The following is a 26,954-nucleotide window of genomic DNA, read 5'->3' on the forward strand; positions in this document are numbered from 1 at the left end:
TCCTGTCTGTATCACATTATTTCCTGAGTTGGAAGAGAGAGAGTTTGAATTCCTCCTCTTCATCTGTGCTACAAAGTTGCACGATATATTTGAAGTGTATTTTCAGGCAAAAAAATCGTTGAAAAAATGAAAGAGCTTATGGAAGATGAAGACAATCTCCACTGATAAAGCAGGACAGTTCACTGATTTATCTCCAGTTGATCAAGGAATGAGGCCAAATCCACTGGATGGGATCTGACAACAGGATATGAATTGTACCAGAAAATGTAGCCTAGGAAACAACCCTGCATTGCAGAGAAGAGCAGCAAATAGCTGAATAAATGTGATTGTGATAACTAAGCACTTCATCTGGCACACAGAAAAACTGCAGGTGCTACAGACCAGCAGGTCTGCACCAAGACAATGAGGCATGAAAATAAAGAGATACAGATGAGCTCTGAAAACTTATGGTTGAACTCAGAAATATATTGGTAATTGTACCAATTGTACTAAATATTCAAGCTCATGGATATTTCTGTAATTCTGAAGATGTTAATGAAAATAATTTTGGTTTTCCCAGACCACACAGAGGGATGCTTTCCATTCAGTTCACATTTCAATACTGAGAACAGGAAATTTTTATTCCTGAAAGAGAGACCTGGAGAGAACGATATTTAGATACTACAATCCAACCACACTTTGTACGTCCAAAAGTCTTTGTAGGGAAACTCTTTTAAAGGACTGCAAAATACAGATTCTGTCCTCAAAACTCTCCTGCTCAGCCCTAATGAAATTAATGACACTGAGGAATAGAGGTGACATTTCCAGGGAACTTCTTGCACTGTAAACCAAAAAAAGGAGGAGTCTTTATAGAGTTGGAAAGCTTCAGAGTTCCTGATATGCTGGAATTACTTTATAAAGGGCAGGACTGAAGGACAGGGGACTGAAGCAGCTTCCCTGAGGCCAATTGCAGGGTATGAAATAGGTCTCACTTACTATCTGTTCTAACAGATACAAGCTGCATTCAGCACGAAACGACCCTGGTCCTTTCCCTCTCAAACTGGCACAGCCACAAACGCTGTCTCTTGGCTGCAGCAGGGCATCAGCACAACCCCACGTGGTAGAGATGTCCCAGATGGATCAGTGCCAGCTGTGGTCAGGAAAGTCCTTGCTCTCACACTGAAGGCAGCACAGTCAGAACTGAAGTGGTTCCAGTGTGAGGTTGTAGTCCTGTCACATGCCTGCCCACCAACTCAGGGGACAAGAATGCCAGAGGGGAGATAGCAAGAAAAATAATGAAGGAAACCAGTCTACGAACATCTCTTCCCACAGAGGCATGGGAAGAGAGAAAATACTTAGGCCAAATATGCTAAAAATCAAGCTGCACATCACCTTTTCATTTACAAGACAGAAACACTGGGCCTGACATTTTCTTCTGTTGAGTTGTAGTTTGCTCAGAGGTCCTGGTGGCCCTGCACTCAGTTAATGGTGTTTGCTGTTCTGTGCTGCCTGCCTTGGATGTGGTACTGTATCACATTTATTCTTTATATCTGGAATTTAAACATCAATTCCCTTCTCTTACCTGCAGTTCTTTGGGATGGCAACTCAGATTTTTGCTTGCTGTCTCCCAGCTGGCAGCCAGTCTGCATGACACTCCAGTTCTTCCCCAGAAATGCTTTCTGCACATTTCCCATACGTTTCCCCCATCCCTCTGTCAGGGATCATACACTGCATTCTTTGTCAGCACTAACATCTCAGCCACTCCTCACCCCTGTTCTGTTATCCCACCTTTCCATCTCACCTCCCAACACTTTGTCCTTAGTTTCTAAGCAGCTGGTTACTGCTCCCCGCCTCTGCACAGCCTGCTGTGCTGCACTGCCAGCTCTCCCTCCTGCTCAGTGGCATTTCTACATTTTAAATCCCTTCAGCCATTCAGTAAAATCTTCTGCAGGAGCTCCACCCTCACCCATTCCCACAGTGACTCCAAACTCGTGTTCTTCTCCAGGCACAAAGTCTCTGCCTCTCGCTCACTTTCACCTTGACAGGTTGGAGAGCTGAGCCTGTGCAAACCTCATGAAGTTCAACAAGGCCAAGTGCAAGGTCCTGCACCTGGGTAGAGGCAAGCCCAAGCCCAAACACAGGCTGGGCAGAGAATGGATTGAGAGCAGCCCTGGGGAGAAGGACTTTGGAGGGTGTTGGTAGATGAGATGTTCAACATGACCCACCAATGTGTGCTGGCAGCCCAGGAAGCCAGAAAGTCTGGGCTGCATCAAAGAAAATGTGGCCTGCAGGTCACATTATTCCCCTCTACTCTGCTCTTGTGAGATCCCACCTGGAGCACAGCATCCAGCTCTCTGGACTCACTCCAGCAAGTCCATGTCCTTCTTATGCTGGGGCTTTCAGCAACCCAGTCTAGTGGAAGGTGTCCCCACCCATGGCACAGGTGATAGATTCAGGTGATCTTTAAGGCCCATCCCAATTCAAATCATTCCTTGATTCTATATATGAAACTTCCAGCACTTCAACTGCCTGATTTCATCTCGAGGAAGTTATTTTTATCCTTCTACCTTGAGCAGATAGCTTTTCTGAATGAGCCATCCATGAGTCACTGACATTTCAGGATTAAATCAAAGCAATTAGCCCTGCCTTTTCCAGCTGATTTTCATCAAGGTAACATGGCAACTAGACAAAGGTCAGTGCCCCATGAGTATCACTTGATTCCCCTAAAAGCAAGCAAAAGATGAATTAAAACAAGTAAAATGGTGCAGAAAAATTACATATTACACATCAATAGGTAAATGGAATCAAAACAAGAGACTGAGACTGTTGCATGACAGGTAACACAAGTTCTTAATGTAAAAAACACAACAAGTGCCATGTCACAGATTTCCATGAAACACAAACAATTGGTGATGGAGGCCACTAAAGGATCCATTTGACATCTGTAGGGACATCACAAAGCCACAGAAATGCTGGTTAGAAGAAGCAGGAGAGTTCATCTAGTCCAACTTGCAATATGTCATGTTGCCACACCATGTTTTTTTTTTTTACCAAGCAAAGCCAGAACTTCTTCAGCTCCATGCTCAAAATCTGTAGAAATGCTTTGTTTCAAGAAGGAACTGTTAAAATCAGAGTGAAGTTTTTAAAGCTACTCTTGAACCAAAAAACTTGAACATGTAAGTGACTTACCACAGTGAAATTAGTTTCTTTCCCTGAGGTTACAGAAGGTGAATTTGGGCTCAGGTTTACCAGAAGCTGAATGAACACACCATCAGTTTTCATCTGGTCCCAGAGGATCAGTGACTTGTTCATATCTACCCCATTCACAGTTCTTTCTGTCTAGTCAGGGAAAATGAGACTGGGGTTGGACGAAGAGCTTAGCAGAGGGAATGCACTGAAGGCAGACAGGAGGCATGCAGTTATTTAACCAGCTGAAGAAGTGATGAAAAAATAACACCCCAAATTCTCTTGAAGCTCTGTAATTGCAATGAGTGCATTTAGGTGCTGATGGAATCACAGGAACTCACTCAAGGATCTGCAGCTGAGATCTAGCAGAGAATAGGAATCTCTAGGGAATTCTTAACACTTCAGTAATAGCTGAAAAATCCAGCTATTACTGAGCATATTTCTAATTACGAGAGAATATTTTACATACTCCCATGATAAACTGAATCACACTGCTATGATGTCTGTGCTCTTCTGACACAATCACCTCTGCAGTTCAGCTCAGAGACCCATTTATTCCCCTCAGCATTCACTGAAGTAATAAACCAAAGTACTTTTGGAGAATAAACTGCTATTATTACTGCTGCTGGATTTTTTTTTTTTCCAGGAGAAACATGCAGTGAATGCAGGAGAGATGAAGGGGTTAAAAACAGGTAAGGATGAAACAGATAAGGCTGTTTGGGTTTGTAGGTAGACAAGGATGACTTGACTACATGAAAAGACCTTTGTGGGGATTTTTAGCTCTCCCCCAAGAAAGAAAAAGCAGCAGCAAAACTCAGTATTCAACTGCTACAGCCTCTCCTTTGGACTGGACAATGCAGTGAACCACCATAACTGCATTTGGATTTATGCCTGTCCTTTTTGAGACAGGCTTTGAAACAGAAGGTAGATCCAAATGGAACTTCATTCCCTCAATTTCAAACAAAACAAACCAAAAACCTTCTGATTTCTGTGCTGCAAAAAAGCTCTGGGTGCCAGGTGGAAATGTGCATCTTCAGAGAGGCCTAATGATAGGGAGACATTTGCTAAATAATGGCACAGTCATGGGGCAAGTGGGTGAGTTTATACATGAAGTTTGTGTGAAGTAGGAGGGTCAGAAGATTGGATAAGATGGACAAATTTAACCAAAATGCAGATCTGTGAGACCCTGGCTTTCTTTAATACAAAGTGTTGGCCAGGAAGAATGAAAAGGGTTCTCTCTACAGAGGTCATGTGAGCTGGTGGCTGTGTTACCTGGCTCCCACACAGTCCCACACCACTCAGAGCATTGGTGAACAACTGTCCAAACCCCTGCAACTTCCCACCCAAGATGTCATCACCCACCCCCTGAGGCAAGGAGCTCTCAGAACAGGAATATAAACCCTTAAAGATCTCTTCTCTGTGGTGACCAGAGGCAGAACCTGAGGGAATGGCCTGGAGTTGTGCCAGGGGAGGTTTAGGTTGGGTATAAGAAAGAAGTTCTTCCCCCAGAGGGTGGTTGGGCACTGACCAGGCTCCCCAGGGCAGTGGGCACAGCACCAAGGCTGACAGAGCTCAAGGAGCATTTGGATGATACTCTCTGGCACAGGGGGCGACTTTTGGGGTTGGTCCTGTGCAAGGCTAAGGGTTGGACTGGATGATCCTTGTGGGTCCCTTCCATCTCAGCATATTCTGTGATTCTGTGAAAAGGGCTTCCCAAGTTAGGGGTCTCTCTCTCTCCCCCACAGCTCCTGAGAGAGAAAAAAATTCTTTTTAGAAACCTAGAAATCTATTTCCAGCAACCAAACTCCTGTTGCCTGCCCTGGTTTCCACAGAGAGTATTCATCTGTTGGGTGTATCAAGATCAGCACAGAAATGAAGATCCTTGAAAACACCCTCTGCTTCCAAACTCTTCAACAGCTGCTCTGGTTGCAAAGCAACAATCAGTGTGGTGAGTCTGGAGATTCTGAATTAAGTAATGACTGCTCATGGTGCCCTTTGAAATACACAATGCTGATGTTTCAGGTATTACTGGCATAATTCAGCAATATCTGAGTTAAATAAAAATTCTTAGAAATGAGAAAAAGAATCCCTAGGAAGTCAGGTCTAAGTTTAGTTAAAATGGGGATGATGCACTAGCAAAGTAATTTCCTATTTTCTCTCTTTGTCTCATTTCCATAACACATTTTCTGTTTTCCAAATCTCTCTTTGCTCCCTGGATGACTGAGGAGGATAAGTTACTGCATTAATTCTTGTGTCACGGTATGGTCAGTGTTTTCCAACCACCAGGGCTTTGGACAATACAGCTGCACTGGGAAAGGTTCTTCCTTCTTCTGTTTTCCCAGGGAAAACTCCTAATGAGAATTTGAGATTTTTCTCTGAGTTTGTTTTAAGCACTGAGTTTCTGTTCCTATAATTTCCTTCAAAGTATTGCTTCTCCCTGCACAAGTCTCATATGGAGCAGCATCTGGCCCCCTGTATTCCCAGCACTGCAGAGAAAGAAGTCAGCAGAAAGAAATCTGAGTTTTATTGATTTTATGAATTTGTCCCAAGAGCTACCAATTATGAACTCCAAGAATAACATCCGAGGGGAATGAAACTGCACTAAAAAAAAAAAAAAGAAAATATCTACTAAAAATCCATTCCCTTCCAATTTCCATAGGAGACCATATTTCTCATCAGCTTCTCAAGCTACTAAGAATGCTTGTTCTAATCTGGATGTCAACTAAGTGATGTTGGGGTCTAAAACTGAACAAAAGTTTCCCTTTCACAGGACAGCAAACTTTGAGCAAAGTCTTACATGACTGTCAAAGCCTGGGAACTTTTCTTGGATCAGGACACAGCTTAAAATTCTGTTCTTCCAAGGCACAGAAATTGCAAAGGTTCACCATTATATAAAAAACAATGTCATGGCAGAACACAGAGGGAAATCTAAAGAACCTAAATCTGAGCTGTTCTGCAGAACCCCCTTCCCATGAGCAACAGTCAAGTTGAACACTCACAGCTGGGGAAGGCACTGCCCCACTGTTATAACACACCTACATGTTATTCTTGCTAAGTGGGAGCACCTGGAGCATCTCTCAAGTGCCTGAGGGTCCACAGGGAAAATCCAACAGGGAAAGTTCCTGCCAGGGGACAGCACTGAGGCAGGAGACATCAGATTAGTGCAGCAGGAAGCAGCACAGCAATGACCATGGTGTGTACAGCAAGGAGCAATCCTTGTATCATCCTAATGCAGGTTCTTATTGACCACTTCAGCTTCTCTGATGGATTGGTTCACCCCTGCTTTGCACAGCTCCACATCTAACATTACACACACCTGCTTGGGAACAGAGCTCAGCACTGCCCTTCCTTCAGGCTTTCAGAGCAGCCCTGCTGAAACCACCACAAAGCACCTTCGGGGAGTGACCTGCTCTCTATTAACCCTCCACAAAGGAGAGGACAGCAGGATCCCTTCCAGAACATCCTCCTCCTCTTCCTCTCCCATGTCCTTGTCCCCACTTCACCTCAGTGAGTCTCTTTGACCCCCCAGGAGGACGGGGAAGCTGCAGAGGCAGTGCTGGCAGTGAGTGGAGCAGCACAAGGTCCAGGATCGCTCTCCATCCCATCCATCACTCCCACTCCCAGGTGGCTCAGTGCAGATGCCGGTGGACACTCACTTTACCTGCACTTTAAGTGACACCCTGTGGCTGAGAGGCGGAATTACGGGTGACCATTCCTTCAGTGGCACTGTCCCTAAGGTTTTGGGACAATAAAGAGCCGCTGAAACCCAGCGAGTTGCAGGCAGTCTCAGGTGTTCAGCGACTGGTGAGAACAGCCTGATTTCATCTTCCCCATCGCGGTTTCAGAGCTCATCCAGCTTGGCTGGATGGAAAATGGGTCATAAGAATACAAGAAATCCCACATCCACAAGAGAGTGCCTGCCCTAGATGTAGCTGGGTGGGATTTTTCCTCTCATTTTCACATGCTGAGATGAGGATTTCCTGCTCTGTCTCCCTTTGTAATATATTTAATTCTTTCCCTTCCCCATATGTTCCTGAGCCATTCCCCCTTCCACTCCTCCCCTGGCTCCAGAAGCACATGACTTTGCAAGTATCATCTAATTCAGAACCTGTGGGAAGAACTGAACCTCAGTCCATCTGTCTGCCAGCTGGTAGCTGCTGTCAGCTTAGAGAAGTGCTCATTATCTCATGCAAGTTCCAAAGAGGTGGATGGGGCAGCTGCCTTAGAGAGAGAAAGAGTCACAGAAGCCTCCAAAATAATGTGGCCAACCCTGTGTTTGCTGACTCTCCTGAAGGCCCAAGGTTAAGAGCCCTCTCCAAGATGTGTTGTTGCTCAGGTCTCACTGACTTCAGAGGAGGATCAGGCAGGCTTGGAGTAGAGCAGCAGCAATTCCTGGCTCTGGGAAATGGGAGAAGTCAAAAAGTCAAGCCTAAACTGAAGAGAATTCCTATCAGGTACAATAGGGTCATAGCAAAGCCACCTCATAACTTACCAGCAAAGAACAAAAGTACTTATCGGTGTTTAATTGGATGGAGAAAAGGTCCTTGAGCATTTACTGAAGTAACATTAACAATCTTCTTATTTAATTACATGCAATTTACTTGTGTTCTGCGCTGAATGAAGAAATCACACACTTCACACAATTGTAGTAGAGGGAGCAAGAAAAACGGGTTCTTTTCGTTCCTCCTTTTAAATATTGGTGTCAACACTCTTCTTCCAAACTGCAAACTCAGAGCCATCTCGTACCACAAATTGTGCTTCACAATTGTGAAGCTTCATAAAAAAAGAAGAAAAACTTGAAGGGAAACAAGTGAAGCCTCTCCCATCTGCTCATGAGTGAAATCAAGAGCCTCACGCTGCTGGATTTGTGGAAGATGTGTGTATTTGTGCCTCTCTTGCTAAACCAGCAAGAGAACAAGAACAAAGGTGGTTGAAATCTCAGTCTGGGTACGGTGCTATATTGGAGACAAGCTGATCCAATCAGCTGCAAATTTGATCTCCTCAGCTTTACAAGCCTAAAAATTGTGTTTTATTTGCTCCCCCAGAATTCCAATTCTGGACTTCAGTTTTCTGCTGCTGTGTTTGTTTCATTTCTCATCTGTCACCTTCCTTTAACTTTCATGTACTTTTGACTCCCTAGATGAAAATACTGTGTTGGTCACCCCAGAATGGCTAAAGCTTGGCTACTGCAAGGCTGCAGACTATTTTTATTTTTTTTTACAGTTTCTTCCTGGTGAGTTCATAATTAAAATTGGCCACAAAGCATTTCTCCTTAGCCCAAATCTTGTTCTATCATTAAACACTGGGATAAAAGCCTTCTGGATACCTAAGAAGGTTACAGAAAAGAGATGAGGTGGAAATAGTTTTGGGGCTTCACAGTATGTTTGTCAGCCTGAAAACACACATGTACGCCCATGATGGGCATTTTATTTTTCTCCAATAAAGATGAAAGGCCACCAGAACTTAAGGGGCCTCTGTGTTTTAAGAGGACTTGGCTTTCAAAAATGCACCCTTTAGAAATCAAGCCAGAATAACCTCTGGGGAAAAAGTAAGTCATGTGAATGCGATCAACAGAAATGCTCAGGACACTGAAATACATGAGATAAAACACAAGTGAAAGTATTAATTGAGTCCATAGGCCAGTCAGGTATAAAAGTGCACATTTCTGGAATTATCAGGACAGGTCTTACCCACATAGCATGAACAAGACTCTGCCACCAATGATTTCCTAGCAAGGGTCATGTTTTATATGCAGGCTGAAGCCACCACTCCAGAAGATCTCTGAACAATAACTGAAGGAAGAGCAGCAGAGGTTAGATCTCCATGAAAGAATGGTTGCTTAACCCATGAGAATTAGCTCTTTTGCTCTTTCAAAAATTAAATAATCTCTTCAAACCCTATCAAAAGAGGGGAGATGTGAATCAGAAGAGCTATTAATTTACTTCTCCACCATTCCATCAGCATAGAAAAGATAATTTCCCTCTGTTCAAGACAAGGCAACAATGGACTGCTGGAATTTTTCTTTCAGTGGGGAGTAAGACATGTCAACAGGTACGACGGCGATACTTGTGCCAGTGGCTCTTTCTCCCATGTCCACCCACGTGAAAAATAGACCAGTTGCCAAGTCACCAACCCTCTCAAATCATTCTCAACAGGCAGTTGGTTATAGGGCCAAGGAAAAGGTGGGGCACACACCCTCAGAACAAGGAGTAGGGAAGGAGGAACAAAATCCCCATCAGTGCAAGGTTAGCAGTGTTTATGCACCTGTTTCCAGCAGCACAGGCCCTGGAAAAGGTGAGGATGCTTTTCACAATACCCCAAACACTCATCTGAAGTGGTTATTTCAGTCAAAAACCTACACTGCGAGAGAGAGGGGGATTTGCAGAGCTATAGAGGTACAGTGACATTTTGTTCCTGTTGATCACAGAAGCATCTGATCTCAGTCCCCAGGTGTGGGTTCAGCTCAGCTCAACAGACACTCAGGGATGAATTCAGCTGCCTAAACATGGGCATGAGATAACTTGTCATGGAGCATCTGCAACACCTGTGTGGCCTGGAAGACAAAAACCAAACCTGCACAAGGCCTGAGCCCTCTGAAACATGAACCAGATATCAGGCAAATTACCTCTGAGACATATCAAACACCACCAGAGCTTCTGCAGGGGCTGCTGAACTGGGCTGAGCTGAGTAACTCTTTGGGCTTTATTCACTGTTTAGACCTCCACCAACTTGTATTAGAGCTTAAATACTTGAATTAGCTGTTGATACATAATTGGAAATACCCAGGTTCCAATGCTTCCAGCTCCTGCCTGCAACCAGCACAGAGCAAGGGAGGAGCCCACAACGGATGGGTCTCAACCCCTCTGCTACACCAGGGGTTGTAGACTCAAATCAGACAGTTGAGGCTACAAAAGTCAACTCTTTCTGTCCATCAGGCGAACATTTAATCCTGGATTTTCCCGTTGCAAAGCACAATTTGTAGGGAAAGAGCTAATAAGGGCATACTTTAGCCTGTAGCATGCTTTCATGTAGCACCACTTTTTAGCAAACAGCAAACAGACACATTATGGTCCATTTGCTGAATTAATCAAGCTTCAGGATATCCTAATAAGTGAATTGTTTCCTAAAACATGAATAAAAGCTTCACACTGTCAAAGCATAAACGCATCTAGAGGGCAGTAATGTTATTGTCATTTTTAGCTAAATATAGAACCTGAGCAGAGACAAGTGCACAGTCACACACTGCACCAACACAGACATTTTTTCCTGTTTTTTTTTTTAAATTTTTTTTTTCCTTTGAAAATAATACATAAGCTTGGCTACAAAACTGTGAAGTTGTAAGTGGATGGCATAATTTTCAGATCCTTGGTCAAAGAACGTTTTGTCTGTATTCACAAATAATACTGCAGGGTAACCAGAGCGTGTTTTGTCAACATGACTTTATTTCCCAAATAAAGAGGGAGAAAAAGAAAATATCACCAAAATAACAAAGTGTCAGGGATGAGAAATACTCACAGACTGACAGACTTAGTTCTACAAATCCAGCTGAAACTTATCTGAGTCACTCAGCAGTTCCCATGAGACACACACAGAAACACAGGCAAAGGCACAAAATCACCACGGGAAGTTCTTGCAGTTGGAATGGAAATATTTTATGCAAACAGTTTATTCTAGAGTGGCAAACAGGAGGGGATTTTTTAAGCACCAGGGCTTATTCTTAAGTTTTTTGCCTCAAATAGTCTTTCATTAAATTTTGCTGGCATATTGCAGGGTTTGATAGCAATCCCCCTCTGAGCACTCAGAGGTTCTGAGTTAGAGCAAACATCAAAGCATGAGAGGTGAAGAGATGGACACAAAGCCAGGGCAGGTCCACCCAAAGCTGATCTGTGGAGGAACTTACTTATCACATTTTGTCTTGAATTCCACACACTGCCTGCACAGAGGCTACAATAAGGTGCCCCATGAGGACCAAAACTCTGCCATGGATCAGCATCTTGGGCTTCCCTGAGTCTGAAATAAGCTTTTCACACAGTTTGGGCACTTTTCAGTCTGGAACTGCTGGTGTCTACAATGCAAAATCTTTCCTTTACAGGGAATGCTACTGGGTTCATTCCCTCCAGCTGATGGACTACTTTTAGGAAGTTGGTAGGAACTTGGAATATTTGAGACTAATTTCTAGAAACAAGAAAGAAACCGCTGAAATGGATCCAGAATTTCTATATGCATTCTAATGAGGAAAAATACTCACAGATGTGCAAAATCAATATAAAAATACGCTGCAGTTCCTAAAAGGTGGCAGCTCACAAACACAGGATGCCTGACAGTATAATAAACAGCTGAGTTACAACCTGCAGCTGGATAAGCCTTTAGTAGAAGAAAGAGATTGCAAGGTGCTTTATTTAAATTTGTCTGATTTTGCTCTCAAAAAAAAAAAAATCACTACAATACACACCATCATTTCTCCCTCTGCCTCATCAAAATGCAAAACAAAACAGGACAAAACGGCACTGCATGTCCTAGGCAGAAATCTTATGTTGATCCAAGCCATCTCCCTATCAGACCTTCATTTCGAGCTGTATTATTCACCTCTGAGATCTGCAAGATCCATTTCCCTCTTTTTTATCAGTTTTCTGTGCTTATTTTATCCTCAACACAGGGTGCACAGGCGAGATTTTCAGCACAAGGAGCCTCATTACAAATGGCCCTCTCGTCACCCACAAAGTGACTTGGTGAAATCGTGCAAGTGGTCAGGCCATGCCAGTATTTGACATTCCCAAACTCTGGATGTGTTCTGCATGCACTAATTACATCTTTCAAATCCCCAAAGAGATTGCACCTCTGTGCCTGAACCTTAACCTGCTGTCCTACTGCTTTCCCAAGCCTTAATCACCAACTGTTCCCAAAAAGCTACTGATTGTAAAAGTTCAGCAAATTTTGACATCCTTCCCTTCGTTTTCTGAGCTACAACTTGGAGGAATGACATGAATGGAAGAGTCCAAGATCAACTGTAACTGGCTACAGTGGTTTCAGTGTACTTCAGTTTTATTGCACTACATACTCTACTGCATCTGGGCACCACACATGGACACATATTTTCTCAACAGGACTACTCACATTTTGTGTTGGAAGGAGAAAAAATGTCCATTTCCCCAGACTTTGGCAAAATAATGCTTCAGCATTTCAATAACATATTTTCATCAGTCTTTAATTGAATTAACATGCCATTGTTTTAAGAGAACATATTAGCACTGTAGTATAAGCATTACCCACCACTGAGAGGGAAATGAGCAGGGAGGAACTTTAAATCAAGTCATTGATGAACTAGTGAAGACATTAACAGAGTTCATAAAAACAAATTGTGATACTTAGGACTTTCTTTTCTTCCATGCACAAGAAAAGCATTTAAATTCTCCTCACTGTGTTTACGATATAAACAAGGAAACCTCCGTAATGCATTTTTTTTTCCTTCCCTTTTGGAGAAACAAAAATCAGGCAAAGGAAACACTGATACTCCCCACCAAAAAAAGGAAATGGAAAAATAAAAAAAAAGAAGCCACAGTTCTTTGAGGTACCTTTTCTGTTCTTTTAGGGTTTGTTCTGATACACTTGCTCTTGTCTGAGCTGTACTTAATCCTCAGAAAATTTCTTCTGGTCTCAACTGAGACTTGTAAAGGTAGTGAAATACCTGCTCTTATCAAAGACAGCATCACCCAGCCCCCTCCACATTCTCACCAATTTTATTGCAAAGAACACAGGTCAGAGAATAGAGGGCTTGAGGATGATTTTGCAGTTCTCTGAGGGAACCTCCTTACTCTGCTCAAACTCTCAGGTGGCAGAAGCTCGTCCCTAAGAGCAAATTTGGCAGAGGGTTCTGTTTCACACAGAAAATACACCAAACTTTTGGCTACTTATCTGACCCTTGACATCTACAGCTGGGCAAAGAATAGATTCACTCTCAACAAGTTAAAAAATCAGATCTAAAATGTCAGGGTCATTCTTTTACGGGACTTAGAGAGAATGCTCACCCCACAAAATTAACAGTACCTGCAAATTAGACCATCGACACCCCAGCAACAGTTCAGAGTAAAATGTCCCTACAGTCAAAACCACACTGAATAGTCTGAAAAAAAATGAGTGGCAAACAAATGGGTACACATAGTCGGAACTAATATGTTAAAAACTCCTGGTGAAAGGTCCAAACAGCATTGACAGACAAGGGAAAGGAAATGAGTGCCCTGGTCTGACAGCCTGAATAATAAATTTTTAGTGACTCATCAGGACTGTTTACCTCGAAGAATAAAGCATCAGTTCCAGGAGATTTCTAAGGAGCCTCCGTTCTCCCTTGCTTTCAGTATTATTTGCCTCCTAATTTCCTCTCCTGTTTCCCTTGCAGTGCTGATGCAGCCACTCCAGCCTCACCAGCTGATGAAGTTACTAAACAGATTCCAGACCTCAGCCTTCTGTTTGTTACACACAACTTCCAGCCTGGTTTGTCCCCCTGTTCACACAAACAGCCTCAAAAAGGGACACTCCTCTCAAAATACAGTTCTTAGGTGATAAGCTTAAGTCCTTCAGGAGCCAGAGGATCTTTAATTATCCAGATGGCTGAAGCACTGCTACAAATACATCTATACGGCTATACATAGCTACACATGCACAAACACACAGCACAACATACCCTCCCTACGCTGCAGAGCATATTTTTTCCCAGATCTACCTAAATACACTTAAGTAAAGAGGAAACAGTGTCCACAAGTCTGTGCCTTTGAGAAATCTGCATCATTCCAGGCAGGAATTTTGAATAGACAGGCTGGAATGTGGAGGAAATGTTGATTCCCAGACAAACAATTTTCTTTTTTTTTTTTCTTTTAATGGAAAATATATTTTGGGTCTCCCCAGGCGCCTTCTCAACACCAGATCTGCGGGAGAAGGAAAGGAGTTTGTACTCACTCGTGGTGTTGTATTTGATCCCATTGAAGAATTCCGGGCAGGGTCTCTCCACCAGTTCCCCCGCGGAGGTTCTGGGCCAGCAGGTCCCGATCTGATCCGTGGTGGCATTGCAGTAGGGACCTTTGGCGTTAAAAAGGGAGACAGGAAGGGAGAAAGGAGCGGTTGAGAAAGCACAAAAGCGACACGCTTTGCATCACAAAACAAACCGAATCCCAGCACTCCTAAAGCTTTTCCGAGCCCTGCACCAGGTAACATTTCCTACCATCAAAGCCCAGGAAAGGGACTGAGGAACTCTCTAAAAAAGTCTCTTGTAAGCGATCCAGGAGGCTGCAGTTGACATCAAATTCTTCTAAGATGAACTGAGATATGGTCACATCCATTATTCCCCCCGGGACTGCTGGACTGGATGAGGCTCCTTGCCCCTTTTCTGATTTTTTTTTTTTTTTTTTTGTGTCTGTGTGTGTGTGTGTCCTCTCCTCTCTCGCTTTCTGGAACTAAAAGCGCATCAAGCTGCGGACACCCTGCAGTCTCGTGTGTGTGAGGCTCTTCCTCGCAGCGTGCTGACAACTTGGCTCAGAATCTGCGTCTGGCTGAGCAGTTCAGCCCTCCGAGCTCTTCCCTGCTTTAAAACAGCAGCTCGGGAACCAATGGGATCAGGCTGAGCCCGGAGTGAGGGGCTCGTGTCTCTTCGCCAGCGTCCCCTGGAATCGCAGCTCCCCGATGCCGCCTCACTTTGCCAGAGCCATGTATTGCTGGATGTCCCTCCCTCTCTCCCTCTCTCTGCCTCTCACACACGCACTGAGGCGCAGAGACAGTTTTATTGTCAGCTCCGGGGATGAGCACTTTTGCAAAAAACACTCGCTTGCAAATTGAAGCCAGGGAGAACAGGAAAAGCCATCAGAGGAACAGAACTCCTCCGGCTTTTTGTGGAGCGAAGCAATTCCTGCCTCTGCTGCGTGGAACTGAGGACGAACAGAGATGCTTGGACAGGGAGGGGGAAGAAGGGACACAGTCCAGTGGCTGCAGTATGGGATCCCTTAGAAAGGATCCCGCAGACCTTGAGAAAAAAGAGAAATAATAAAAGCTGGGATAAGGGAGATGATCCGATAGAAGAGAGGTGTCGGAAAAAAGGAATCTGCAGTAATCATAGAATCACAGAAGGTTTGGGTGGGAGGGGACCTTAAAGATCATCTCATTCCAACCCCCTTCCACTAGACCAGGTTGCTTCAAGCCCCATCCAACCTGATCTGGAACAAAGGAATCTGGAGCAACAACCCACAGAAGAGGCAGAGTGGGGAGAGTAGAGAGGGCTTGGGAACCCAGCCTGGGAGAAGGCACAGGGGCAACACATCTTTGAGCCACTCACACAGATGGGATGGGGTGGACAGTAGAGCAGAGAAAGGCATGGAGAGCAGAGGAGATTTATGGAGCTATGCATGGACAGTTCAGGGAACAAGGAGGAACAGATAGGCCAGTGTCTCATTTTCCACTGGTAGGAAGGAGTGAGGTTTTCAGAAAGGACGAGCACCTAGACTGGGGAGAAAGGGAAGAGCAAAGGGCTTTGCAAACTGAGGTCAATAAGGAACAGGATGAAAAAGGTCCAGAGAAGGGGAAAGATGACAAGAAGTTTGGAGGGAGCTGCCCAGACGGTTGGTCATCTTTTGGGGAATCAAAGCTCACTGCAGTGAGAACTGGGTGAAGTTCTGCACTCTGGGACATGCTGGAGAGCAGCTGAGACCTAACCAGCCTTTCTGACTTGCTACATCAGGATACGAGAAAATCATAAAAAAAAAATATTCAGAACTTGCTAAGGGGGATCATCCAGGATCACAATTCAGAAGCAAACAGAAAACTGACAAGTAAGGGACTAAAGGAAGATAAGTTATATGCCAGTAGCAGAGATGAATGTGGAAACAGAGAGCAAGGATAATAAAGAAGCTCTGACAGAAAGAATTGGATCCATAAAGGGACTGTTTCAGCCTGTGTTCACAGCTTTAGATTGGACATGGTGCTTACACCGAGATCAAAGCAGTGGTATAGCACTTCCTACAACATCTGTCTCCCACCCTGCAATGGCCTGGACTTCCCCTTTATTCATATTAAAGATGGAAGGACTTAATTCTTTGGAAGGACCAAAAGAATTGTGGTATTCAAAGAGAGGAAAAATAAAAAAAATAACTAGGTTAGAACAACAAATAAATTAACAACATGCACTGAGGAGAGAACTAGCCAGGATGTTGTTTTGCCATCTGGGAATCTGGAGATTTTTTAACATTTTCAGATTGCAATGGCAGAGAGGGGAGGAGTGCAAATGTGGGTTTGGGGTGAGTATTTTTGTTTTAAATATGTAAAAGCCCACAAAAATAACAAGTGCACTAACTCTCTAGACAGTGTGATATTCTGAGGCAAGGGAATGCATCTGTTCCTCTCTCTGGAGCCATGATCTCCTTCCCAAGTGAATGTTTCCAAAACTGCAACCCTTCTTGAGAAATCTCAATTGCAACAAATTAACCCTTTCAAACACCACCAGATCTGTTTGTCCCACACATCTCCAATCCCCAAAAGCAGGAGAGAAAATTTCTTTAGCGTCATTCCTGTAATATGACCACCAACAACATACTGGTTGTCTTTAAACAGGGCTTTGAGGAGAAAACCCTATTTCTTGAACTTTCAGGAGCAGAGGATAAAGGGTGCTCTAAATCTTTAAGCAATTAACAGACATCTATCCCACAAATCGTCTTAAACTCTAAACTTTAGCTTTCTTTTCTCCTTCCTGACAGTGCAGTTGAGTTCATAAAATTCCTTTTTGTTCCTCAAGCAGAGCCTCTTTGTGATGGATTCGAGATCTCTGGGCATTTAAAGGTGCCCAGTGGCATCACTGAGCCCAGTGGCCATTCCCATGGAGGGAGAACTGAGCACTGAGTAAGGCACTGCTCCAGGATGTTGGTAAGATTATTTTTTTTCTGCTTCTGCTGCCTCTCTGTAGGAGAAAAATCACACAGTCTGGCCAAAAGTCTTCATTTCTCACCTACTGTCTGCTCTGTCTATTTTCACACACAGTTTGTGCAGCACACTGGAATCAAAGTCTTGGTTGGAGGCTTTGGGCACTAGAGTTTCCTGAATTTTTGAAGGAATACATCACTCAATAAACTACAAAAAAGAAAGGCAGTTTCAAAAAAAGAAAACAGCAACTACTTTTAAATTTGGTAAATGTTTCATGTTCCTAAATGCTGCCCTGTATTTTCCAGCATAAACACTTGAAGACTTTTTTCGGATGGCTAAATTATTACAGAATTGAACACTGAGCTGGTTTTCATTTCAAATTTGTTCTTTATAGTGGTTAACACCTGAAACAATAGCCCTGCATTAAACTAAATATTTTTTCAGGATTAAGAGAACGATTTCTTCATTTCAGTGAGAAGAGCTAGAAAATCCTCAATCTAAACTGATTATTCCCTCCATCTTTTTGGTTCAAACTTTAGAAAATTGGAAACAGTACGTGTCATATGGATAATACTATCGTGTTCCACATATTTAATAATCAAAAAACCCACTCCAAAAGTAAATAGAGAGGGGATGAAAAAATTATCTAGGAGTAAGTGTGAACGAAGAAAATTATTTATTGTTCATCAGTCCACAAATTAGCACTATTCTTTAATAATCCCTTCCCAGTTCTAGTGTAACCTCTTGATGAAAAACTACTTTTGCAGCTTTCCCTGGGTGCAATTAACTACCCCATCAAAGTTTCCCTCTGAATGGGTCTAGTCAAATCCTGACCATGTCAATTTGACTCGTGTGATGTGAAGATGTTGTTCTTCATACAAGAAGCAAATGCAATTAAATGAAAGATTGACAGAAATACTGCAGCTGCTGATCCTCTGTGGATGCAACACCCCTCCGTGGTGCACATCACACAAATCACTGCTAGGTCTTGCTGGGCAGTAGGTAGCAGAGATCTGCCTTGGAAATTACTGAGCATCCCAAGAAATTTGTGGTTGGCAGGCAGAAGAACTTTGTTAAGTTAAAGGTGGTTTTGTTCCTGTGTATTTGTTTGAGTGTGTACACAAATGCACAACCCATCTGTATGAGAACACCTGAACATGCAAGGTTCTGGGGGTGAACAGGACCCACAGATAAATATATCAACACATGCACAGCTCAGCAGGGCTCTTTTACAGAAGAGATATTAAAAAGTGACCCACAGCTCTTCTAGGAAAGGAATGAGCTCTGCTCATAAATGGCAGTGGAAACCTTTGTATGCCAGCCCTCACCACTGTTACACAGCTGGTTTCTTCATCCTCGGCTCAATCCAAGCCACAGCTGATAGAATTAGCCAGAGCACAGCTCTCGGTTTGCCCTACTAACAATTACTAGCAAGGGTGACATTGTGCTGCTTAACCAGTAACACCAAAACTCAGCTCTGTGCAGACTCAGGCAGCACCATCATACGTGTTTGGGGAGGGTGGAAGTACCTCCACAACCAGCTGGCTGCTCCCTGCTCGTGTCTGCCAGAGGCACCTCTTCTCCTCAGACACTCAACTTGCACAAAATCAAGAGACCACTGTTATGTTTCGATATCCAGGATGGGTATTTGGGGGGGGAGGAAGGCAAAAAAACCCACAAAAAACCAAAAAAAAAAACCCCAAAAAACCCAAAAACCCAAACCAAACAAAACCAAAATAATAAAAAAAACAAACAACCAAAAACCCAAACAAATAAACCCCCCCTCCAAACAAACAAACAAGCAAACAAGCAAGCAAGCTCCAGTTCTCTCCACTACAGTGACTGTTTTATCACTCATGTTCTCTATCCATTGATGTGAAGAGCTCCTGCTTTCCAGGTAAAACAGTCACCCATCTCTTCTGCTCTGTAACAGGCAGGCAGGAAATGCACGTTGCCTATCAAACAACCTGGTTACACCAAACCCCTTGTACTACAGAGTCATTGGTTTTCAGGAATTTTATCTTATCAGTATGGAAGTACCACAGGGAGTCATGGTCCCACTGGTGGCTTTTTAGGTCTCTTTCTTTTAATCCAGGTAAATCCACATCCGTACTCATTGTCTAACATCATAAATTGGTTAGTTAACACAGTCATGGTTCTGTGATGGAGCATGAGATAAGGAAGACAATGACACACCCAAATAAATGGTTCAAAAGCACTTTGGTCTGCAGGTCAAGTACAATCCTATAGTTGAACTTCACTTCTCCCCAGCCCTTATGGAGTTAATGCCAGTTCATGTGAAATGCCATGAACACTTTGTGATGTTTATCACACCTTCAGTGAGGGAAAGACTCAGGTACATCTCAAATAAAATATTCCCTACACTCCTTTTGATGGAAGACTGAGGGACAGAGAGAAAGGTGGAGAACAAAGAGGAGGAGAAAGAAACACCTCTCTTATTTGTAGAAATGAAGTCTTTAAATCCTTTGAGGGCAATCAAGAGGCAGAATTAAGCTTGATGGCAGAAATACAGGGTCATCAACTTATTGCTCATACAGCCTGGCTGCTCTGGTTTGGAGTTTAGTGCCAAGCTCCTTGTCTCTCTACCACTGCATTTTTGTCACCATTAAATATGAGGCAGGAGGGTTTCAAATGGCAGAGTAAGCCTTTTATCATCTTCATTTTATGTTTTAAAAGTGTTCTCTAGTAATCTTCGATTATTGCAATCACCTTTCAGCATCTGTCTTCAAAGTCAGTGGGGCTGTTCAGCTCAGTAAGGGATGCAAGGCCATACACTCAAAGGAAGGTACTAATTTACCAAAGTGGCTTCTGAGCCACGAACTTGAAGGCCCTCCTTCTCAACACACACTGCAAAACTGGCCTGACTGCACTTTCAAATGCCAGGACAACATGACCATTCTCTGGTAGAATATTTATCTTTCCTTCCCATTCCAGGTATGCTGGCAATGCATGCAAACAGAATTTTTAGAGTGGGAACAGGGCAGCCTCACACCACAGGGAGCAAGACAATTCAAGCAGCAAGAGACTGAGGACAGCATAAAGATCTCCACAGACAGTACACCTCCAGAGCTGCCATGGGAATGTCATATATGGCTGTCTTTGCCACACTGTGGCTTCCCACTATGAATTGCACTCTGCTACAGGAGTAGACTGCTAAAAAAAACCCCTTTTCAAACTGAGGACTGCACTTCTAATCCAAATCTGGCCCTTACTGCCTGTACTTGAGATTTATGCAGAATGTGCAGAGTTGCAAATTGTTGTATGTAGAGACGAGGATCAGACACAGATAAATACAGATCTTTGTTTCAGTTCATTGACCCATTTGCTACAAAGAGGAGACATCCTTTATCACTGGGAATGACTCTACTGAGCAAAGATAAATTTAATAAATGCAGGTTCTGTGGTGATAAATCTTTGCAGCTTCATTGATGTTAGAAAATATTTACTGGGGGTGTAAAAAGATTCATCAGCATAAATAATAAATGGCTTGTAGCCACACATCAATATATTTCTTTGGGCACATTAATACACTTGTGATTCTCTACAGCTATAAAACCTGTACAACTGAATCATGTTACATGAGACAAATGATGAGGCATTGCAGGGAGGTTTCAAGAACACACAAGAGAACCAACCTTGACACACTAATGAACTGCCAAAGTTATTTTTCTTGAAGTGAGGTGTTTTGGATGAATGTGCAGAGCATCATCTATTGTATAAGAATGCAAAAACATTCCAGAATAACTGTGATTTTATACACGGTCAAATTCAGGGTCGGTGCTGACATTCAAGAACACAAAACATTTTATATATTTATCTATGCCTGGCATTGGCCTGCTCCTCTGTTTACAGCATAAGCACAAAAAATAGAAAAAAACCCAGGGGGTCAGGTCACATCTGAACAAAGGATGACCACGATGATGAGTCTCATTGGTCCCACTCTCTCTCTGTAATGTACAATAGCACCATTGCCAAATAAGATGTGAAGAACCAGGGGCCTTGCCCTGTTCTCCCCCTCAGAACACATTAGCCACATTTCTTGTGGCTTAATTCAGGACATGCCAGTCAAGCTTTTGCTTTCCCTGCCTCCCACTTTTCTTTGTTGTGCTGACTTTCAGTGCATGCTGGGAAGATCTGAGTAGTCATCACATATATCATAAGTTGGGAGGATGCAAAGGAAAAAAAGGCAGAATGTTCAGAAGTCAATCCCCCATTTCCCTCTGAAAACACACAGACACTGCACGATAGCTGTCTTTGAAACATCATGTAGCTCAGAAAGCAGAGGTAGAGAGACAAGTAACATGTGATCATGCTGACCAGTATCCAGTCTTTGAAAATTACCCAAATCAGATGCTTCAGAAAATGATTTAACCCACTCCCAAACCCAGCCTGCTCCAAATTAGTAGGGTAACTTTAATATAAGCAGTAAGAGAATTAATCCTTTGGGCTATGGGCTTTGCCTTCATTGCCCAGCACACAGCATGGGAGCTACACTGTTGTAACTCACAGGTTTAAACCATCCAACTCATATTTGCTTGGTTTTTTTTGAGGAACATCATCAGTCTGGCTTTGGAAACCTGGGTTAGTGGCTTAGGTAATTTTTTGGGCATCTCTGCCCATCCCAGGTGTAGAATCCAGGATTTGTGACAGATTTAAACACTGCAGATTTGCCAGCTCTCAGATTGCTTTGAGTCTCTGCTTTCCATGAGTTATGTCTGCTGCCATTATAGGCAAGAAGGATCCAGACATTGATTCAAATGCCCAAAAGTATGTGACCTGCATATCTGGAATAGCCACACGAGGCTGGCAGACAAGCTCAGGACCAGGGAAGACCCACCCCTTCTGAAGCAGCAGCCAGAGGCCAGACATTTCATCCTCAGGCATCTCAAACATCCTGTGACACCTGTGTCTAAGCAACCAGGGCCTCAGATACCCGTTGATTACAAGGACTAATCAGAACTAACTTGAAAATACTTATGCATGAACACACAATCTTGGAGACTTAATCTGACTTGCAGATAGCAGGACAATATCAGTGCACTCTGCTCCTCTAAATCCCAAATGCCTCACAACTGTTAAACTTGACAAGGAGCAGAAACAGCAAATTTTCTTATAAGAATTTGTATTCTACTGGATATTGGACTGAGTAAAAACTGGATCTTCACAAAAAGGAAGGATCCCACCATCAACATGCCACTAGGGAGAGTTTGTCACTATTATTATTTAGGCTTTACACAATAGATTTTTAATCCTTCATAAACGTGGGAAACCTCCTAAAACACAAAGAGTAGCCCGAGCAGCCTTCAGTGGTAGGGGAACTGAACTTTCCTGACAATTTTCTTCTCTTGGTTGAACTGTTATGCTTATTACATCCTCTCAGAGAGGAAACAAATTCTGGACACATGACATGTCTCAGGGTATCTCCAGTGCAAATGTCTCCAATCAACAGAGGTTTGCAGCCAACAGAAAGAATTTAGAACTTTTGCAATGTGATTCACTCGACCTACTGATGAAATTGGTTTTGTCCTTAGCTTTAACACTGAGTAAATCCTTGCTGTCTGTAAGAGGAACATATAACAACCTGGATTGATGTAAATGTCTGCATTAATCAAATTAGTCCCATTCCAGATCCCTAGAACAAACTGTTTGCTGATCCCACAGCACCTTGTATCCCCTAAGCATTTGGCAGCTGTCATCCCACGAGTTTGAGCCTATCATTTTATGGGACATCAAACAAAAATATTTTAAATTAAACATATCAGGAATAAAGAGAACAAAAATGTCCTGTTAGGACAGGACTATCACAATGTTAGCAGCATATCATTATGTTTAGCAATTCCATGTCTTAAATTTGATGTAATTATTTACCAGAGGAAATCAATACAATGCAAACACTGTATCTCTCTGCCAGCCACCTGATTTATAGAAGGACTCCAGGACACTCAGCAAACACCAGAGAAAATGCCTGGAAATTAAGTGGAAGAAATCATGGGCAGGATACTGACTTCAAGTGAGGCAGCAGTTCTCAAACTCATTATTCTGTAACACACAGTGAGGTAGGGGCCAGTCACACCAGACACAAGCTGGAATGATTAGGCATGAAAATGGATTATCACAGTATTGTTATGGCCATGATAACCAAGGAAAAAGAATGTGAGAAACCCCTGATTTATTATTTTCGATCTGCTGCCTTACCTGTTTGCAGCCCCAGAAGAACAGAGTGGATGTAAGAACAGCAACTCTGTAGCATTAAGTTTGTGCCCTTTCATCTTTTTAACAACAGGGCCAATATTCCTAATTCTGCAGCAAAAGGGCACCTCGGGTCTTGCACAGCTATAGCTGGATATTTGAGAGGTCTCTGGTAGCAGAGAGACACATCTCACCTCATTTCAGACACCCAAAATTTGAGTGTCTAGACTAAAGCAGGTATCCAGGTTTTTTAACAGTCTCCAGGGAAATGGCCACTTTCAGAGAATGATGATTCATTTAATTCAGAGACAAATATCTTCTTCAAGTTTATCACTCTTAGATATTCTACTTCGTGAGACAAATATCTTCTTCAAGTTTATCACTCTTAGATATTCTACTTCGTGGGGCGTAATTCAGCCCAAGATACATTTGAGATCCATTTGTATTTTGGACAGAGCTCTCTGCTGCCAACACATCACATATCTGAGATGGGTATTGGAGCTATCTATATGTGTTAGGCAGAAATTGAAAACTAGGACTTTATTGCTCTTTTAGTTGAAATGCACACCTATTTGTCCAAATACTATATTTTTTTGAATTTTATTGATCTTATATGAAGCTTATAGAATCTTGTTATTTTAAACATTCATTTTGAGCCACCTGTAAATCGACTGCATCGATTTTATGGGAAAGAACTTTCACAGTAATATAAACCTTGGAAAACAGTTTAAAGCCTCAAACCTCAGTTTTCTTCCTGTTCTTATCATGACTTTAGATATGGAGGTCTCGATATATAACTGCTTATATCAGCATTGGTTATAACCAGTTACACCAGCGTTGGTTACAGTGGATTTTTTAAAAAAGCCAAAGATCAATCCCTAAGAATTCAATGCAAAACAATTGAAAATTGAAATAAGCACTAACATTAAAACAGATTTATTTCAGTATAGATGTAGAACACATGTAATTGGCATCAAGTACCTGATACTATGATAGATCTTTTAATAACAGGTGCAGCAAAAAAAATTAATCCTGGGAAGTGTGGCACTTCCAGTCTACTTGACAGCACAGCTGGGTTTCTTTTCCCATGATGTGCTAATGTGTTTTGTATTTGGTAAACTGCATGAATGTTAAAGGAAGAGTTTGGGGAAAGCATGTAACATTCTGATAAAATATTTTGTCATCCACATGCTCTCACACTCAACTGCAGAGGGAAGATAACATTTCATTGCTGAGCCAGTGCTGCTTCTCTTCTGGACTCGTCAAATCTCTTTGTTAACCTTCCAAAATCTCCTGCCCCCAACCAGAGTGGCCATTCAGGATGTTGCTAACTGCCAGTTATTGCAAGAAGATGTGAAAATCTGCAGATTGATGCCTGGAAAAGGTGTTATTTTTCAGCATTTCTTCCCTTCGCCAGCTAATAACATCATCAGAATCACCATTTACAGCAATATTGCATGGAATAAGCAGCTGGTCAGCACAGCTTTGCCTTTGGGGGCTATGGAAAGAAGAAACAATAATAATAATAATAATTTTTTTTCTCATGAAGAGGCTTTTCTGCAGTTATTGCATTCTGAATAGTAAGAATTACTTCTGTGAGGACCAAGTTCTCTTCATTTTCATTTCCTGTAAAGTTATTAAATATAAAAGCTATTAGTTTATCCCTAAAGTTTATCCCCTTTGTGCAAATAGCTCTTTCTAGACAGAAATGAGGAAAGAATTAACACAGACTATTTCACTCAGAGGGTTTGTCAAGTGCTACGAAATTCTTCTGGATCCAAGGACTGATGTAAGCAGCATACAAGTCACCCCTAACAGGGCTGGAGGTTACTACCTTTGAAATATGCAGCACATATTTCTCCCCCTGTTTTCTAGCCTGGCTCACTGCCAAAGCAATGCTCACAGCTTTCCCTCGGCCACTGGAGGGCTCTCCTAATTCTTCATTACTGCGAAAAGAAACATCTGATTGAGTTTAGAAACATGACAAAAGAAAACCTGCTTGCGGTTACCTGAATGCAAAACCAAAACAGGAGAGTTCCCCGGCTCGCACAAAGATCTGCATGAGGAAAAAAAATTGCATTTTACTGCCCTTTCTCCAGCAGCAAAAAGTGCTGCTACAGTAAGAGATTAATTTCACTGAACAGAATATTTCCTTTTATGAATAAGGTTATCAACTCCACAAGAGAGTGTGGGTTTGGGGTGGACGGTCTGCCCTCACCACCTATTCCTCCCTCCACCGCATCCCTTCACCCTGAAATCACTGCACAAGTCAATCCATTTTTCAACTGTGTCTTTAGTCCTCTGCCAGCTGATTTCCAACTTATTTCTCCCCTGAACCAATTTCCCTGGCTAGTTCAATCTGCTCTCGATGGAAACACTGATGATCAATCATGTTATCCTTTTCATGTTAATGCTGCTCCTGTGGAAATAGGAGACTGTACAAGGTTTTCCATTCCCCTGTGGGAAGAGGGATGTTATGCCCACACTGCTGGGAGTACTTGCAGACTCTCTTGCCAGCTGAAAATTTCTGACAAAGTGTTTCTCTTCTCTCTGCTTCTTTTTGATCAAAAGCACTGGAGTTAGTTCAAGCTAAATTGTCTCGTGGAAACAGAACGAGTTGTTAAATCTTTTCTTAGGGCAGTATTCCCAGCGCCAAAATAAAAGACAAGTAGCTATTCTCATCCCAGCATAATCATTTGGGGTGAACTAACTTGCCCTTCTGATGAGGCAAAACCTCCCCTGTTCCACTCAGTTTTGCCCAATGCCTTTGTCACTCACAGCTCACCCAAACTGGGGAAGGATGTGGGTTTTGCCATTACCTGATGTGGCTTCTCTGAGTTACTTTGAATGTATTTAACTGGAAATAAGATATAAGCCAGCCAACCTATCACACATGGCAGAAAATATTTTATTTGCCATGAATTAGAAGTAGCTTTGAGTTAAGAGCCCTGACTGTGACCATTTTATCCCAAATCCTTTGAGATACTCGAACACAGATAGAAAAAATACCTATGATAATGGACAAATGGATTTTCTTGGCCTGTATGACTCTGCTTCTGTCTCTGAATATAAAATTAGCTGGAGCTGGGCTGAAACAACCTAGGGGTCATTTAAATTACACCTTAATTATTTAGTCTGCATTGCATTGGATTTTCAGTTTGCCAGGTGACAGAAAATGTAGACAGGAGAAGAACAAAGACGTAAAATCTTGAGCAGGAATTTGTATCGGTTTCCTTGGCTTTTTTGAACTCTGTAGTTTCCTGAATGAAATAAATGGTTCAGATCCCTAAATTTTAGATGTTGATTAGTGTTCAAGACCAGGTTGGATGGGGCTCTGAGCACCCTGGTATGGTGGAAAGTGTCCCTGCCCATAGCAGGGGGTTGGAATGAGATGATCTTTAAGGTCCCTTCTGACCCAAACCATTCTAGGATTCTGTGTTTCTATGATCAGCTTATCCTAAAGGTCCTTGTGGTGTCATTGGTGGATTACAGTTAATAATAATAATTATTTCTGTGCTTGGACTTGCAGTAGTTGATCTATAAACACCAACTGGATGCTCTGGGTGAGAAAAGCCTGACTTTGTGGATGTGCAGTCTCTGCCTCTGAACAAATCACCAGGACTCCCTTAACAGAAGAGCCAGGTCCATCTCAACATAAAGCCTGCATTTAAATCAGATGGGTATAA

General features: G+C 42.6%; 1 protein-coding gene across 3 annotated transcripts in view; it reads right to left on the minus strand.

Annotated features, from left to right (window-relative positions):
* CRHR2 (corticotropin releasing hormone receptor 2) overlaps positions 1-26,954 on the minus strand; it is a 141,615-nt gene that overhangs the window by 84,968 nt on the left and 29,693 nt on the right. For 2 of the 3 annotated variants that reach the window (XM_025896822.2, XM_018089228.2), the window contains exon 3: positions 14,116-14,235. Coding sequence is in view for 2 of the 3 variants with exons in the window: in XM_018089228.2 (XP_017944717.1) it covers positions 14,116-14,235 (120 nt within the window). In the remaining variant the exon portion in view is untranslated. Of the gene's footprint in view, positions 1-14,115; positions 14,236-14,377; positions 14,533-26,954 lie in introns of those variants that run through there. The other variant, XM_008923667.3, reaches the window with a different exon arrangement.

The sequence above is a fragment of the Manacus vitellinus genome, unplaced genomic scaffold (genome assembly GCF_001715985.3).
Source record: "Manacus vitellinus isolate BGI_N305 unplaced genomic scaffold, ASM171598v3 scaffold_12_pilon, whole genome shotgun sequence".
Classification (NCBI taxonomy): Eukaryota; Metazoa; Chordata; class Aves; order Passeriformes; family Pipridae; genus Manacus; species Manacus vitellinus.